We start from the raw sequence: 19,223 nt of genomic DNA, 5'->3' as shown, positions 1-19,223 counted from the left end.
ACAACCTAGTCACAGGGCTGTTACAGTCCATCCATAAACCTCAAATTCAATGGGATTATAACCTATTTTCCTGTTTTCCTTTTTCATTTGGTTATTCCTCTTTGTGATTTAGTGAAATAGTTAAGACTGATTTAATAGAATCATAGAATGGTTTGGGTTGGGAGTGGCCTTAAAGATTACCTAGTTCCAACCCTCCTGTGTGGGCAGAGACAGCTCCCACTAGGCCAGGTTGCTCAGAGCCCCATCCAACCTGGCCTTGAACACTTCCAGGGATGGGGCATCCACAGCTTCCCTGGGCAACCTGTTCCAGTGTCTCACCACCCTCACACTAAAGAATTTCTTCCTATGTCTAATCTAAATCTCTCCTCTTCCAATTTAAAGCCATTACCCCTTGTCCTACCACTGCATGCCCCTGTAAAAAATCCCTCCCCTGCTTCCCTGCAGGTCCCCTTCAGGTTCTGGAAGGCTGCTATAAGGTTTCCCTGGAGCCTTCTCTTCTCCAGGCTGAACAACCTCAACTCTCTTGGCCTGTCTTCATAGGAGAGGTGCTCCAGCCCTCTGATCATCCTCATCACACTCCTCTGGACTTGCTCCAAGAGTCTGGACACAGTACTCCAGGTGGAGTCCCAGGAGAGTAGAGGGGAAGAATCACCTCCCTTGACCTGCTGGTCATGCTTCTTTTGATGCAGCCCAGGATACTGTTGGCTTTCTGGGCTGCAAGCACACGTTGCCAGCTTACGAAACACTTTCACATTTATTTATTTTTTCACAAGTAATTTGATTTAATGATCAATGTATTTGTTATAGATTTAAAAAAAAATGCATGTGTATAGTATAAACTAATGACCGATTTACTTGGATGCTGATATGAATCTTCTTGCTATTGTAGTTTCATCATTTATAAATAGTGAATTAAATGTCAGTGACTTTATTATTAAAGAAAAACATAATGTTTGTGGCATGAGTCAAACAGTTTTGTCAAAGTAGACTAGGATTGCTGAAACTCTGTAATGAGACCAAGACAGCAAGTTCATGTCCAAGCTGATAATTTTCATTTTTTGCCCATCTTAAGCCTTGTGGAAGCATTTTTTTTTTATTATTATTATTCATAATAATAATGACTTACTCAAGATCCATCAAATTTTGCAATGTGTTGTTGGTCCCTCATAGACAGTGCTAAACATTTAAAACTCTACCCTGGGGCAGTTAAGTCTTGGCCTTGATGGGAAGCAAATTATTTCATGTGGACATAAAATTTATACATCTTATAAATACATTTAAAAAAAAGGCAGAGGGAGAGAAATCCCTGTTCCGAAGTGTCCCTTCCAAACTGAGATTGTCTATGGTTCATGTTATTACTTAAAACACACAGTGCTGTCTTAACAGGAGAAAGCATCAATGAAGTTTCATTTACCAGCTCTTAACTTGCTGGCAAAAGAAAAAACAAACTAACCTAAATGAAAACTGTTTAAAATCAACAACTTTTTTTTTCTTTGTAAGTGAAGTTGTGTGTCTTGGTACCTCGTTTCACTGTTAGAACCTTTTGAAGACAGGGTGTTTAGTTTCACTTTGATGATTACCAGCAAAATGTGTTGCTACCTGGGAAAAAGACAGGCAGCCTTTAATTCTCTGAATTAAACATCCAAAAATCCCCTGCTTGTTGTCTGCTTAATTGTGGGAAAAGCTAGGAATTGCTAGGTATATCCCTGTGAGCTCCATAGGTGCCTTTGGTTTCAGTCTTTTATATGCTGTTAAGCCATATCCTGATCAAGAAACTAGAAACAATGGAGCTTAGTTTCAGGGTCCTGATACAAGTGCTCTGAATTTTCTCTGGGCTATGTTACACTGTGCTCTGGGCTATTGCAGCAACATTGAGAGCTTTCAAGATAATATTTAATTCAATAATGAGTTACTTTCAAGAGTAGGTATGCCCCTGCTATATCTTCAGAAATAGGTATTTTTAAAGACAGTCTGAAGTTTATGTTAGCTGAATATTACTTGATGGATTAGTATGAAAGTTTTTGCAAAGCAAACAATTCAAAGTGCATTTAACTTTTTTTTCCTTTTTTTTTTCCTTTTTTTTTTTTTCCTTTTCACTCTAGACAATTGATTTAGAAGGGTTCAAGCTTTTCATGAAGACTTTTCTAGAGGCAGAGTTACCTGACGATTTCATTGAGCATCTTTTTACATCATTTAGCAACAAAATCTCGCACTGCAGCCCATTAATAAAAAACAAACCGCAGCACCTTTCTGGAGGTAAGTAATAACAGTAATATAAGAGCTGACGGTTCCCTCCCCCTGCTATTTTACTTGTAATAGCTCGAAATATATGGTATTTTTAACAGCATATATTTCTTTATTTGTTCTGATTTTTGTGAAATTGGAAACTAGCTCAATCATGAACAAGAAATACTGTGAAAAGAAATGGAAATGAAATGGTTTTATCTTTGTAATTCACAATAATGATACAGCTGAGACACCAAGTGGACAGTCTTTGTCATGTTAATGCTAATGAGATTGCTATGGTTACATGATTTTCCTGCCTACACTACTGTATAAACACTTTAGAAACCTTCAGAGTTACATACAGGGGGGTCCTGCTGATGCTCTGCAGTTTCCCTGCACAGTCACTGTTGCTTCTCTTAATTGCCTAGGTGTGACACTGCTATTAGTAATCCTGCATAATTATCAGCTACTGGTATTTTAAATGTCTCATCACTGTCCAGTCTTCTTTTCCTGATGTAAGGATACTTAATGCAGTTTGAAATTTTTATGTTAAACTGAACATTTTTCTTAAAAGCGATTTTGAGTTCAGATGACATAACATGTTAAAATACTTCCATGCAAAAGAGTTTTTAAAACTAACAAAAAACCTTATAAAACGTTTAAATTTGCAGAAGAAATTTAAGGTTACCTTCCTAACTTGAAATACTTGGTATAGTACTTTAGCAATTTGGGAACTCAGTCAAAATCCAGAGCTAGAAAAAAGTGGAAGCTAGACTAATTTAATGAAATTAATTCCATGTTTTGAACAGCTGGGATAATCAAGCACTTAGAGCGAGTAACCACATAGTTTGATGGGTACTTAAAAGCTTGAATTCTTGATTATGAAGATTAGGTGTCTTCAGATTGCAACTCATCCAGAAGTTGCGATTTTGTTTTCAAGTGCTACTAGCTGCAATGTTGGCTCTTCTTTCAGATACCAAACACTAGATTTCCTTAGATGCCTCAGTGTACAACACTAATTATAGGCTTTCAGATATTACACATTTGAGGTGACATTACACCTGTTTTTTAGTGCATGCCATTCTCAATATGTTAAGCAGATGAATTTCAGTTATTTTTCTTTCTTTTACAGTATCTGTTTTTTCTACTTCCTAGCTTTAGATTTCCTAGCAAAAAAAAACAAGGAACAAACCAACCAAACTATATTACATTATTATAATGTATCCATGTAATAACGATGATAATAATAATTATTATTGTTGTTGTTATTATTATTCTTTAAAAAACTAGACTTAAAAGCAAAAACTTTTTCTGCTAGCAAAACTTGCTGACCACATTGAAGGTATGATTCTTCATTTTTAAAAACTTCATTTTAATTGAAATCTTCAGGTATCTATCCTTTCTAAACAGAACTGCTGTGGGCCCATCTCCTTCCACAAAAGTCTGCTGTGTAGACATCACATTTCCAAATTCTTGGGTTTTTGTTGTTAGTTACCAAGTTTGGCTCCATGTACAGAACAGTGGGCTTAGTAGACTGTAATGTAATCAGTTGTGTGGAGTATTCAAAATCTTCTGTTGGTAATTACTGATTACTCACCAGTTTGGATAAGTCTGTTAGACCAGTAATTTAGTCCCTTGCCCTTAAAGATACTTTGCAACAGAATTTCTAATGGCATGTCTAAATATATTATTTATTATATGCTGCAGGGTGTATTTTGGATGTCATAAATTTTTAGCATTGCATTTTTTTTTTCAACTATGAATATAGACTCAGTTGCCTGTAAAGTCTCAGCAGCACAATTTTATTTCCACTTTCATGACTTGTAATTTTTCATTGAAGTTTTTGTTATGTTTTCATCAGTGAGTTGCATCAGCAGTCAACACTGTACCAGCTGCCAAAATTTGTTGTCTTTTACATTTAACACTTTTGGCCTGGTAACTCCAATAGCAGCTGCCATTTAGTGGTGCATATTTACTGTACTGTAGTTTTACATATGTTGGCTCACTACTGTTATTTCAAAAAATCATCCTTTATCATTCTATGTTTTTGACACTTGGTATGTAGAAATGGTAACAGCTGGTAAATTCTGCCCAGTATAGGCTATACTCAGCTTTCTTAAATTTTACTGTAATTCTCTCTGCTAAATTTTATTCTTATGTGTAGTAAAATATTATGTTTGTTGTTATTGTTTAAACTGTATGCTAGTTTTCTTTCTCTAACACTGTGTCCTGTTTCTTTCCTTCACTCACTTTTCCCAGTTTGTAGATAATTTTTATCTTTTTCTGATAGTAAGGCCTTTAGAAATAATGTAACATCACACCAGATTAATAGTCTTCCCTATGTAATGTAATATCAGAAGGACTGTTTAGTAGTAATATCCAAAGCATGATCAGAAATACAGTGCAGTTCACCTCATGCAAGTTATTTGTGCTTGAAAATATACTGTTCCTATTGTAATTCAGTTGAATGAGGATTTAACTAGATGTTACATCTTCATAAGTTGTAGCATTTAAAGGGAAAAAGTGTGCAATGGTACACTTTAATGCAAATGAAAATTACAGAAGCCTTTGTTTTACCGTATCTAGATCACAAGGAAAGTAGCAGGGTTTGTAAATTCCTGGTGTGTGTTTTTTATTAGTGTCTCTTGATCAACTCATGTCTATTTATAAATTGTATTTTCAGTTAAGGTGTCTGAAGAGAGATGGAAACAGATGCCAGGTAAGTAGCAGCACTGTAACTCATCTGTAAGTCAGCACATTCAGCCATCCCTCTTTCACCTCTGATTAAGAAGTAATACTTTAACCTGTACCTTGTAGCTGATTATAAGCTAAAAGATACCTATGAATTTGTCAGCCTTTTCATTTTGATTTCATGACTATACCTTTTTGAGATGAATTAGCCCGAGTTTTACAGTACTTCTTATTCTGAGCATTAGACTCACGTAAGACTGGAATGTCAAATTTTTGTGTAAATTGTGTGATTAAAGCTAGTATCTTAATTAACATTTTTCAGTGTCTTAATTTTAAGGGCACTTAACTGACGTGCAAGCTCATTTAGTAGAACATTGCCCTATTGAATTGTTTAATTAATGTAAATATTTGCTTTCAATATTTATTATTTGCCTGAAACCATGAACATGAACTTCATTTAGATATATTTTCTGCATGGCAAGTTGTTATTTTCTAATATTTTTTTTTAATATGTGTACCCCAGTAGACCATTGAAGATGTCTTCAGATGGTAATGAAGTCTTTAAAAATAAAATTATGGGGAGGGAAACCCACCAGAATTCTGTTTCCATTTGCTGCAGGAATTAACTTGTTTAAGACAAATAGATGAGAGAAATTATGTTTGCAGGTCATTTGTGCAATGGCAAATCTATTTTGCATTAGTTAGAGAAAATATTTAAGGACAGTAAATATTTTTGTAAAGTTTAATCTTTAACATCACTAAAGCCACTGAGAAATGTTAGGAAACTTTTATTACTGCTTGGTCTGTGTTCTCCAGTTATTCCCCTTTTTCCTCTGTTTATCGGTTCCATAGATTTCAGTAATAGAATCAGAGTATATTAATGTTCTCTTGAAACATTAAGTTAGGCAATGTTGAACCTTGAAATACAAGTGGTACTGGAACTGGATCACAATGTTTGAACACTTATTGTTACTACTATTTAAATTCTGTGTTTATTTTTATAATATTCTTTGGTTGAGGCTTCACAATTTAAACATGTGTTGCTCTGACACATTTGAGTGTGCTTTTGGGAAGACTACACACTTGGGTATTACCGAGTTTTCTTTGACACAAACATCTTCAAAAAGTGTAGCTGGTGTCAATCTGTAAGTTAGATGGAGCTTCCGCAATCACAAGGAATTGAAGGCAGTGCTGGGCAGGAATTCTTTTAATACGTAAACTAATATGTAATATAGTAGAATAAAAATAATCACACTTTTTTTTTTATTCATATGACATCAGAAGAACACAAACTATAAAAAGGGTTATGTTGTTCCCATAGTTATTTTTTTTCAGTAGCTTGCTTTATGCATGTACTATTTTAAAACCTCGCTATCATTTACATTCTGCCTTTACTGGGTAAACTATGAACCTGACATGTTTAAAACTTCACATTTATATTTAAATTAAGAATTCATCTGAGATTCACATGAAATGAAGATGCATGTATGCAAGAGTTAAGTTTTTTTTTCTGCTTATATCATATGTGAAGACTGACAAAGGCTATGTGTTATTTCCAGGTCTGAGACTTAACAAAGGTACTTCTACATCCCGACCTCCTACTCCTGCCAACTTACATTTACCAGACATGATCCAGCTGAAAGATATTGTCTGCTATTTGTCTCTGCTGGAAAGAGGAAGACCTGAAGATAAGCTAGAATGTATGTTGTTGTTTGTGGGTTTTTAAAGTTAATTTTATATATTTATTTCAAGAAGCCATCAAAATTCTGTTTCTAAATTTTCAAAGTTGAAGGCACGATACTTCAGGTGAGGTCTCATGAGACTTGGGCTCTGCAGTTTATAAGAACTTTTGTTCAGGTGTTTTTATAATTTTGTTGGGGTTTTTTGTTTGGTGGTTTGTTTTTTGTTGTAGTTGTTGTGTTTTTTTCTCCTAGAGTGTATATATCAGCAAGAACATGAATATTTAGCAGGGTATGAATAGAAAAGAGATTGCACGCCACACCAGCAGCATAGTTTGTCAGAGTCTAGCCAGGAGTACAGATTAAGCCTTTTCACTACCCAGTACATACGTAATTAAAGAGACTTGGTTTGCTACAAAGGTGAAAAAGTTCTAATTATGCTAATGTCTGTTTTTATTAGAGCTTCTGATTCTTGTTAAAGGGAAAAAAAGTGGTAAACACTACTTCTCTGGAGTGAGTAAAGATCAGGAGATGCTAAGACTCACTCCTGTGGTAATGTTCTTTCAACAAGTGCATTATAATTACAGAGTAGGAGGAAGGAGAACCAAATTATTTGAACTTTATCACTGATTGATTCAGTGATTCATCCCTATGGAAACTGTGAATGCTTAATGGTACCTTTGCCAGATAATATTAGCTGTCATGCTTTGAGTGGCTCTGGTAAAAGGCAGTACCAGGGACAGTACCAGTCTCCTGTGGCTTTCAGTATTAACTGATGTTTTACACTGAAATATTTCTGCTATCTAATTCACAGGCAAAGAAAGACATTTTTATAGGTTGTCTTACAACTTTTGAATAATGGACCTTTGTAGCTTGGAAGAATGTACTACAGTAAATATCTTCAATTTTATATTACAGCTCTTAAGAGCAGTGTGATATAGTGGCAAAAGTTGCTGAAGTAGTAGAGAGGTACAGTACTTACCTTTTTCCCCCACAGCTAGATGAATAATGTGGGAATAAGATGGGGGATGTACGGGAAGCAAGTCAATCCATATAACAGTTAAATATGTTTTTCTGTAAGTCAGAAATAATAAAGTTATTTCTGAACTTGACTTTTAATTGTTAATAATGTCTTCTCACTCCTCATTATATTGCTTCCTGAAAAGTGTGATAAGCTTTGCTGGAAGAATTTATTGGACTGTAACAGCATTTGCTGTGGATCCAGTGTGGAGGGATTGTTCTCTGTTGAATAGGTCATATGTTGTGTTTCCAAATATATCTCATAAGAGAGTTTGTAAAGCAGATTGCTTGGGTTTTGCTCTCAGTCAAGGCATTACAGTGTCCTGGATCCACCTACACGAGATCTCTTCTTCCTCACTAAAAAAAATACATCTAGGGGAAAAAAATGAGCACTTTTGAAGGGGATTGTGTTTAGATTTCAGAGCTCTGACAAACTCTCCCAGAAAGTAGGGACAAAGAATGAGATATTTGTAGGCTTGTTTTTTATCTTTAGCCTTTTAGCAGTATTCCTGCCAAAGCTTCAGTCGTTTTTCTGTTCTGCCACCTGATGCAGTACATGATCAGCTGAGTAAGCTGCTTTGACATGCTGTGGTAATGGTGGACATACCCTCTCTTGTGGCTGGAATCAAGTAATGATAAAACTTGAAGGAATATTTTATTTCTGGATATTGTCAATATACAGTTATTCTTGTCTGGGTAGCTCCCCAAAATGTTGGGAATGCATTTTTAAATTGATGAAGCAATTACTGTCCTGGGCAGATTCATGCTGGCAGGCTGTGAGGAATGTCTTTTGTTAGATTTGGCTGATCACATTCTTCAAATAATAATCCTCTCTTTCTGGTCAGAAAGTATTACTGAAAGCAGTATCACTATTGAATAGTGAATAGCTGCAAAAAGGGAGTAGGGGTAGCATTGTAATGTAAGCAGGCTTATCAGCATATACCTGACCAGTTGTGTGTTATCCTGTGGTGAGATGACAGAGAAGGTCCTTTTGGTGTTACTCACCATTAATCCAGATAATCTTTAGAAGGAACCAGAATGAAGTTCACAGACCAAATTAGGGATTGGAGTGATTATGTGAAAAAGGTGCAATTACACTGTTCTGCTAATACATTTTGTTGGGGGCACTGTGGCAGGGTAGTCGCTGAGTGAACCTCCCACATAACACAAAGTATTTGGACAGTTAGTGTCATCTCTAGAATAAAATGTTAACAGTTTTCCTTTTTTGAAACTCAGGTTTGATTGTTTTGTGTTTTGGTTTTAGTTGTGGTTTTTTTTTAAAGGAAGTAATGTTGTTACTACATTTTCTAACTGAGTATCCTTCTCTTTTTCTTTACCTCCTAGTTATGTTCCGCTTGTACGATACAGATGGAAATGGATACCTGGATAGTTCGGTAATGTTATTTATGTGTCATAATGCACTGTATGAGTGTGTCATAATGGCATACCTATACAAAACTGCAATAATCCACATTTTTTTGTGAATTAATAGAAGCAGTATAAACTATAGTCAATAAAAAGACACTGCTATCATGGAGTCCTATTCTATAGTCTTCTGATTTTTAATCATATTAGTGTAGGGGATACAGTAATATGATTCCTAAAATTCTACTATGATGCTGGGACATGTATGTGAAAGTACCATTTATAAAGAAGTCTTTAAAAGGGGAAATTGTATGTATGACTATGGAAAAGCACTAGTAATACATGAACAACGGAAATTATAACACTGTAATGGTAAGAGAATATTTCTGTATTAGTTCCTACCTTTCACTTTATGCCTTGTTTCCATGAGAAAATTATGAACTAGGCAATTGCTGTCAAAAAACCCAGTTTGTTAGAGTGCTGGAATTTAAAGGACTTTACATCACTATATCAGAGGGTGGACTTCGGATCATGAAACCAATAGTTGATTGAAAAACCAGGAAGGGAGAACTACTGTGGCTTTCAACCCAGAGGCTGTCCTTTGGTTGTAGAGCTGCATTTTAACTCCTTGCTTACTTTGTGGTCCATGCCTGATGTTTTGCTAGTGAAGTGGATTTACCTAAGAGGGGACAACTTCCAGTGTAAAGGACATTTAATTAGGAACATGGACAAAACAATGTCACTGAATGCAATATATTTTAATTTTAAGTTCCTTTCAGTAGAACTTGTCTTAATATTGCATTAAAGTTTTCATTCTTTCATCTGCAGGAGCTGGAAAATATCATTGCTCAAATGATGCATGTTGCGGAATACCTTGAATGGGATGTTACTGAACTGAGTCCAGTAAGCATTCCTTTTATCACAAGTTTTTAATGTTGCAAGAGATAGTATTTAATAATTTTGTGATACTTGCTGTCTGTGTGATTCTATATACTAGTAATAATCTGTGCTCCTGTATAATGCTGTCAATTAGCACTTTTACAAAGTAAATCCTATCTGTGAAACATTCTTGCTACAGTTCAAGGCTTTTCTTCAGTGGTTGCAGTAGTTAACATTTATAACTATTTTTTCTATAAAAATGTCTTAAAAGTAACTACCTCATTTTTCTATTATACGTAGTAGAGTACATAAGGGGACACAACCTATTTTGGGAACTTTAGGTGATAATAAAATCCAAATAAGACTATTGACACTTCAATTTCAGAAGCGTCAGTACTCATTTTAGTACAGGTGCCATACAAATAATATTTTCCTTTCTTTGCATGTGGATGAGGGAACTGGAGATCTGTATCGAAATGTGAAACTTAGGAGATTTTTTTCATTCAACCATGTAGATCCTTCATGAAATGATGGAAGAAATTGACTACGATCATGATGGCACTGTTTCTCTAGAAGAGTGGATCCAAGGAGGAATGACAACTATCCCCCTCTTGGTCCTTCTTGGGTTAGAGAATGTAAGTATTGAGTGTCAAGTTTCTGCTTGCATGCCAGCTGTGGCCCTCAGGTTAGTTTCTCTTTGGCCTGTATGAAGAATGGCTTTTCTTTATTATGGCTGAATGGTGTGCAAAGAACAGAAGCATATCTTCAAAGACAGAGGTGTATTAACACATTTGAAGCAACACTAAGTGAGCCAGGTCTTGAACTGGAAGCTGTAAAAAGCTGACTAATAACATTGTTAATTCTTAGCTGTAGCAGTATTACAGAGAGTCTTTTTCTGCCCATATGTGTGTAACAGCTGGCTTGAAGCAGTGTCTAGGCTTCTCAGTGTGGTGCTGTGTTGTGCAGCCTGACCATTCTGAGTCACAGAACAACCTAGATTGGAAGAAACTTCTGGATATGATGTGGTCCAGCCTCTTATTACAGAAAGGGCCACAGACTCCATTACCCAGTGCCCTGTCTAGCCCAATCCTGAAAAAATCTCGTGAGGTAGATTCCACAAGTTCTGTGGACAGCCTGTCCCAGTGTTAATTGTTCACAAGGGAAAGATCTTTTTGCTTACATGCATATGGAATTTCTTCTGCAGCAATTATTGTCAGTTGGCTCTTGTCCTGTCAGAAATAAGCTATGTAAATGTATGTTATCAAACATTTTATCCTTTTGAGTATTTTTACTATGTATTGGATAATTTAACTTGCTGTGTGTAGTTTTACTATGGAAAGAATAAAAAAAAACATAAACTGTGATCAAAATTCTGTAGCATGTCATCAGAACAGGTCAGTGTTTCTGTCATCAAGAATGTTCACAGTACTTTGTGTTGAAGAGATACAAATATAAAGATGATGAAAAATACTATAGTGGTATAAAAATATATATTTTTGATCAATAAACATACTTTTACTAGTTGAAAGTTGGAGTAAAATGGATGGGGTGGCTTTTAATGCTTTTTTAATAATTTACTTTAGGTAATGGACTACATTCACACTAAAGAACTATACAAACTGAATTGCTAGTTATTTGCTAATGATTTACAAGGAAATTATGCCATCCTCTAAAAGGACTTCCATTTTTCTTTTTATGTTTAAAAGTGCTCTTGATTTCTTAAATCATTCACATAATATGTAAAGAAAAGTCAGATTTTTAAATTTTCCATCAAACCAGCAAAAAGTTACTATCTCTGTTTGTACACAGTTCTGAATGATCAAATCTCAGTGTATTTTACAGCATCTAAAGTTATATCAAGAAAATTACAACTCTTTAAGGCCTGTTCATAATAATATTTTGTAAATTGATGTTTAAGCATGATTTTAATGGTTTTACAGCATCTAATGTATTACCAAAGCTTTTAATTACAGTGCATCATTCCCATTAGTGGAATGCTGTTATTTCACTTTACATGCAGTTGTTAGATCTTGCAAATCCAGCTTCCCAGGGCTCTGCTTTTTCACTGTCTTTCTCCTTTCAGTTAGGATAATGAAAAGTAAGAGAAGAGTCCTTTGGACTCAGTAGTCAAATAATAAAGTACTGTTATCTTAACGTTTTCCACAGGCTGATTATTATGTGAAAAAAATAGGCATAGCCTACTGGCTTATGCTGCTTAGACACGTGTAGGGAGTCTTCACATGATGAAGATAAGCAAAACATGTTCCAAAATAACCAAAATATTCTCTCACCTACTGTTCTTTGGTCTACGCTAAACTCAGGCAATGATGAAATTTTAAATCTAAGAGATCACTTTCAGAGACTGTCCTGTATTATAGTGTCAAAGTATTGTCTCATTTAACATTATGACACTAGTGAAGTCTTTAATTTGTTTTGACTTGGGGGTTAGGGTTCATCCATTATCTTACGGTAACAAACTTAACTTTTTAATAGAGCTTGTATAGAGTTCAAGATTCTCAGCTGGTGTAATTTGTCATGGTAGTATCATTTAAGCTACAGTAATTTATTTCAGCTGAAGATTTGCCATAATACTTTGTAAATTCAGCTACATTGTTTGTACTTAATCTTTAGGTTCCTTTAAAAGCTACATAAAAATGTCAGAAAACATGTAAAAGTTATAGAATACATTTAGAGCCTTTCAATCAGTTTATATTACATACTATATTAGTTACTATAATGAAGAAAAAATCGAAGAAGCATTGAAGTGAAATATGGACTATATTATGCCAAAATGAAAGAATAAACAAATTATATTTATAAATAATGGAGTTGAGATAGCCTCATCTCTCACAGATTTGTGGTCTTTGCCCTCTGACTTAATCAGTGAACCCCTTTTGAAAGAGATGGGAGTATTAGGTTGTTACTACAAGTATTAGCCAGTCAGCTGTTGTCAAATTTAAAAAAATTAACAAGGATATCTGTCTGACTTTCCTGCTGATCACTCCTTCTCTGCCTCTCCCTTTTTTTTTTTTTTTTTTTTTTTTTTTCAAGACTTGAGTGAAACTTCTAGTCCCCTCTCAAATATGGTTGAGATTGCTGTATGGATTTATAAGTTGCTGGAGCATTTTAAGTCATGGAAAGAAAGGGACAAAGAGCATAAATAAGTCTCATTTTTCTAGGAAGTAAAACTAAATATCCAGTTTGTTTTATCTTACTGGGTTTTATTTTTCTCCTAAAGCTGGAGTTCAGAGTTGCTGTGAAGGTAGAACTTGGAATACAGAGTTTTCTCTCTAGGACTACTCCAGGATAGAAAGAATTCTTTTTTTGGTCCTTTTCAAGGCAATTGGTATGCTAAACAAACAATTCCAGTATGAGATCTTAATTTATTCTTATTTTGTAGGGGTATTGTTATACACATACTGTTTGGAAATTTGTTTTGACTTAAAAGATCTTGGATTTGTGTATGTGGAATAATCCATTTGTACTTAAATTACTATGCTTCCACCTAGCAGTGGCTGAAATTGTTTGGTATTGTACCTACCTAAACTTGTCTTTAAGACTGTAACTCTTACTCTGAGATATTGAGCTGTGCCAGTTTCATTGAAGTTGTTTAAAAAATGCTCATGAAAAGTAAGAATTTTATGAAGTATAAAATTAGTCAATTATAGTAGAAATTGTTATTGGTGCAGTTTTTAATAATAAATATGAGGTAGATCTTTTTTGTTGTGTCACACTTCAGTCTGCAATTTTCACTATCCTTATCAACTTCCCAAATTTGTTTTTGCTTCTTAAAGCAATTGTTTGTCTCATCCAAACACAGATTAGGCAGAGGTGTTTGCGCATTACTCCTTCTCATAGATCATTACACTTTTGGGAAGTGGCCTGTTGCCTATTGCTGACAACTAGACCATTCATTCTACTTCTACAGAAGCCTTCAAAGAATTTGGCCTTTTTATTTCATTCTGTGTTAATGAAAGCAGTTACAAATACTGTGTTCTGCTCTCTGCTAGTTCTTCACTTGCACAGTATTATTCCACTCGGTCCTGATAAAAGGACCTGTTCTAATGTAATTCCATGCTAGATCTTAGTCTCACCTCTCTTGTAACAGATTGTTACTGTCGCCCCTGTCAGCGGTTATACAAAAGGTAGCTGTAAACCACAAATTCACAAATGCTAGTGTTTAAAAAGTCTAATGTTTTTAGGAGTGGAAAGTGTTTTATTCCCTGACCACTAGATGTCAGAATTGCACTGTGTCTGGTGCTGCTCAGTTGCTGAAAAGCTGCCCTAAGGTGAGCGAGAAATTGAACAACAGTAAATGCTTTGTAACATCATCAATGATCTGAAGCTAGGCCTGTATACCTTTCTTTTAAATCGCCTATTGTAATTTCACCCCGTTTCACCTTTCACATGGAGGTAAATCTCAGTGAGACACGCTTCTGTGTTGAAGTGTAACTGTGCTTCAATTAAATTAGAAGGAAATGCTCTTAGAATTGTATTTTGAATCCTCGAGCAGCAGGTATACTATTGCACTTATAGAACTTAAGAGGTAACACTTTTTTAACCTTTTTTTATTAAATGTGGGAATACTCAAATGTGAATCCACACTCGGAAACTACTACTTCTTATATTGTATGTTACATTGCTTAATTTTTGAGCTCTGAGTATGCAAAAGTGCAACCAAACTGAGGACTTGCAAACATTTGCAAGTCTGGTGTGGGATTTTTTGCACCATGAGGAGTCCCACTCAGGCTGAAGTCTGAAATGACTGTTTAATGTCTAGGCAGTTATGTAGAGTTATTTCTTTCATTCAGCGAGGAATGAGGGCTCTCTGACATTCTGTTGACCACAGTATATGTTTGTAAGTCCTGCTTGAAGTCTGGCAGGTGAGTTTTCTAAAAGGCTGAAGTGATGATGAGCCATATGTTATTTCCATATGTACAGGGAGAAAAACCAAGCCTCTCCTAGAAGAAGCTGTAGCTTACCCTCTTCGTGCCAGTTCCTTACCAGCTGGGAAGCAGAGTAACTTTCAAGTGTTAACAGGAGCTAATTTACCAGTATCATTTCAAGACATTGCCACCAGAGGGGGTAATGTTAATGCTTGGTGAGATTTCATAGAAGAAGCTGCTAAAAAAGTGCACATCTCTTTTTTTTGATAGTGCTGTCTACCTTTATTCTATGTAGCTCCCACTTCTTTGCTGGAGCTTTGCAAATGCCATTCCTTACTACAGTCTTTTGCCTGAAGGTTAAAAAAGACCAAAAGTCAGGAGTAACACTAGTGTTCTGTGTGTAAGGTGTAAAATAACTTATGTTTCATGCAGGTATACAATTTTACCATTGTTTAAAATGTATTTTCTGCAGCATTTCTGCAGATGACAGGTGACTACCAGTTTTGGGACATGAAACATGGTAGTATGGCTGATGATGAAGCTTGTTTGAACAAATTGATTTCCCCTCCTGTGCTCCCTTTTCTATGCTGTCATTTTTTTAAGCATTTCTGGATGATCAGGATAGTACATTGGTGAATGCATGGATGAAGGCTGGGGAAGTGATTTTGTTTTTTCCCTTCCTCCAGCATACATAGAGGCACACAAAAAATATCTTGGAAGTTAGAAGCCCTCTTGAGTAGTATATCTCTTGAATGAGGTCACTCCCTCTCCAGTTGAAACAGCAGACACTTGAAACTCCCTTTCCCCAAATCAAACCGAACAAAACTAAATCTGACATGAATTCTTTGCTGAGAGCCAGCAAAGGAATATAGAAGTTCACTGCGTTTGTATTAAAAGGAGGTGTTGTGTGGTTTGATGGATGCTCTTCTCACTTTCCAGCTGACTGAACAAAACCTAAAGATCAGTCATAAAAATCTCTTCAATTCATACAAATACTTTAAAGAGAAATTAAAAGCAAATAACATTAGGTAGCAAAACAATAACTTAGCAAATTCACTAACATCCTTCTCCCTTGGTTGCTTGTTACTGATTCTTCTCATAGAAAATACTGAGCATGCTGGTATTTCAGACACTGTAGCTATTTTAGGAGGTAATACTTGCTAGGATGAAAATTTATGAGTAATTTCATTACATTTTTTAAATCTCAAAAACTTGAGTTTTCTGCTTGAAACCTTAAGATCTCTTGGGCTGCTTTTATTACAAATACCTAAAAAAGCTGAAGCATATTTAACCAGACTAGGGATGTGTAGCTAAATTCTGTGACTGAATAAAATTTTCCACTAATTCCAAGACTGATTCTTCCATGGTGGACTTAGTTTTTAAGGTCTGGTCCTTTTGGCATACAAATCCATGGTAAAAGGGTCAGGCCCATAAGTTCAGAGAAGTGTTGTTAACAGAATAAATGTTAGTATTGTCATTATGTGCTAAAATCTGAGTATGGCATATGGAGGCTTAATTTTCAGTGATGTATAATGAAGTGATGAAGAGATTTTTACTGTACCTGCCCTGTTTTGAGGTTTTCTAAATCACTGTTTTTAAAAACTTTCTCAGGATATGGAAGCAAAATGAGTGAATGTCAGTAAATGCACTGATGTGTCAGAATTGTGGATTTTATTCATACTTAAAGACTTGCACTGAGGTAGCTTTGTATCACATTATGTCTTTTTTTTTCGTAGACAGTGTTTTAAAAAGTTATGTGCATGCATAAGCATATGCAGCACTTTATTGCTTATTTTTGGCAGTGCACAAGAGCAAAAACTTAATTTGCTATTTTCCAGAAGTGCATTGTGTTTATGTAATGGAATTGCATCAGTTGCAGTCTGTAACACAGTTAAGTGTTTTAATTGGCAGAACACCCACATCAAGACTTGTTTGTTTTTCTGATAAGGAAAATGCCAGCTAAGTTAGTCCATATGTGCTGTTCAAATAAGAAGCGACATAGTCACATGTAATGGCCATTCTTTAAAAATAAAATTAAAATGAAAAAGTAACACAAAACTAATGTGGAAGAGGGGCAGGCTTATGCATAGTTATGCTTTTTTTGTCAATTTTCAGAAATAGCAACTATTTTGCCAAGGAAGGCTGTTTGGCTTCCATTTTTAGTGCTTGTGGTTTATGACTGTATCTTTTGGTGACCTGAGTAATATTGAAATGCAAGTGTACGTTGTTTACACGGAAGGATTTACATGGTTATTGTCTAATGACTGTATACTTTCAGTGGACTTGAAACTCACCTACTTTATAGTAGTTGAGCAATACTTCAAACATGTATGGAATATGATAGGAAAAGATAGAAAGAAAAATAGGAGTTGCAGAGCTCCATTTAATTAAATACATCCTCCTCAGCTGCCAGTCATGAAGGAGCTCGACAGGCTTCTAGTGCTTCACAGCTGCAGAATCTATTTCTGCTTCTTCAAGGGAAATTGGAAATCTTCCACAGTCTTTGCCTGAGAATCCCATATTAGGCATCTGCTTTGCTCTTTCTGCAGAAAGGGGACCCTGTCATTGCCCAGCTGTCAGAGATGACATTTGAACTCCTACTGATAATATTTGGGTAACTTAGGCTCTGATCCTGATACCTCAATGGGAAAAAAATAAAAAATGTTTCAGCTTATTTCAGTTCCTTTTGTTTCTAGGTAATTTGTAGGAATTATTGGAAGTTGTGTTCTAGCTAGGACCTGACTTAGAACCGAACATTATTCTTTTTCCCACGAGGCTGAAGAAGTTTTCATCATCTTTGACTTCTCATTAACAGCTCTTAGAATAGAGCAGTACTGATTGTTAAGAACATAAGTCATGCAGTATATGCTAGTTCAGGGCAAAACTGAATTTTTGTTAAATTTTGTGTCTACTGACTGTACTTTGACTGTCTTTATTAGTGAAAACCATCATATTGTTGATGGTCTAGTACACACATGACATATTTTTTTAGTTCTATGGGAGAAATCAGAAACTGAATACAAACCACCTGTTGATGTGGCTTCTGAGAACCAGAGGTTGATGTGGCTTCCTTTAGCTATGTAACAATTTCTTTTTTGAAATGATATTACCAGGAAGACCATAGTTTTTCAGTAAGACACAATAAAGAATCAAACTACTGCAACCCAGTTCCAGCTGATAGGCCTTTGTTCCATTGGATGTTATATTTGTTTTTTAAAATGAAATAAATAATTAAAAAGTGATGATACATTAGGTTAATCTGTTGTTTAAAAAATTCAAGACCTCTGATTGCAAAAAGGAAAATATCTGATGGTCACACTTCCCAAGAAACTTGGAATTTTATGAATTTATTTAACATCTGTACCAAGTGCACGTAATTTAAAAATCCTTCTAATAACAGTGAGGTCTTGGAATGAACCTCTTAAAAATGAAGAGGAGAATAATGTAACTGAAAGCTTACTTCTGTAAATATAAATGATTTTATAATATTTTAGTTGTCTGTATGAGTCATAGTGGGCCCTTGAGTTATAAATGCTGATCTCTTTATCAGTCTACTGATACACAAGATTTGAGTATAGTGCTACAGCTATCTGAAAAATTTGGGCTTAAATATAAGGAATTACATTTTTAGATAAGAGGTCTGGGATGTAAATCCCACCCTTAAATACTTGCTTTTTTACAGACTATTTGCAATAGATAAACATAAATTAAACCTGGCAATAGTTACTATTGTGGCTAGATTTCCCACTTCACATATGTTGATACATGTCCCTAGTTCTAAGGGACATGAAGAATTTCTCTGTAGTTTTAAAAAGAGGGGGTTTTGGTTCATTTTGGGGAGATTTACCCTCTAACCTGCAGGTCCTTTCTTTTTATAAGTAGTCTAGAACACTTATTAGTTAGTTTTAATACTAGTTATAACATCAGGCTAGATTTATTGCTACTGTTGTGTTGCAGTAGTGACAGCAGCCTGGAGTTTTTTTCTGAGTTGTTTCTGAAACACATGAATGTCCATGAGCTACTGAAGAATTTTTATTGCATCATTGCCTGTGTATTTAGAATTATTATACTGTGATCTGGTGCAGAGTATTAAATGAAGTAACAGCTTGTCTTTTATATTCTTGAGTCAATCTCCAATTTTTATTGGCACTTACATATTTCATTGTTTATCTTATTAAGTGAAATCTCTTTCTTTTATGTTCTGTGCAGAATGTGAAAGATGATGGTCAGCATGTGTGGAGACTGAAACACTTTAACAAGCCTGCCTACTGTAATCTTTGTTTGAACATGCTAATCGGGGTAGGCAAGCAAGGTCTCTGCTGTTCTTGTGAGTATAAGCTTTTCAGCGTCCATTTGCATACATGTCTATTCCTGGAAATGTGCTTGCTGCGTAACAAAGAGCTAGTAGCTTCCCAGTACAAACCCATGGCCAGCATAATGATATCTGCCCCTTCTATACTTGAGCAATCAAGGTTCC

The 19,223-nt window shown here is 35.3% G+C and overlaps 1 protein-coding gene across 7 annotated transcripts in view; it reads left to right on the top strand.

Annotated features, from left to right (window-relative positions):
- The window catches only part of DGKB (diacylglycerol kinase beta), a 356,804-nt gene that overhangs the window by 94,847 nt on the left and 242,734 nt on the right, over positions 1–19,223 (top strand). For all 7 annotated transcript variants that reach the window (XM_051609482.1, XM_051609481.1, XM_051609483.1 and 4 more), the window contains 7 exons: positions 2,103–2,256; positions 4,910–4,945; positions 6,477–6,617; positions 8,961–9,010; positions 9,810–9,884; positions 10,376–10,495; positions 18,956–19,073. In XM_051609482.1, the coding sequence (XP_051465442.1) occupies positions 2,103–2,256; positions 4,910–4,945; positions 6,477–6,617; positions 8,961–9,010; positions 9,810–9,884; positions 10,376–10,495; positions 18,956–19,073 (694 nt within the window). The remainder of the gene's footprint in view (positions 1–2,102; positions 2,257–4,909; positions 4,946–6,476; positions 6,618–8,960; positions 9,011–9,809; positions 9,885–10,375; positions 10,496–18,955; positions 19,074–19,223) is intronic.

Source organism: Apus apus, chromosome 2, assembly GCF_020740795.1.
Source record: "Apus apus isolate bApuApu2 chromosome 2, bApuApu2.pri.cur, whole genome shotgun sequence".
NCBI lineage: Eukaryota > Metazoa > Chordata > Aves > Apodiformes > Apodidae > Apus > Apus apus.
Note: the sequence above shows the minus strand (reverse complement) of the source record. Positions and strands in the feature narration are given on the sequence as shown.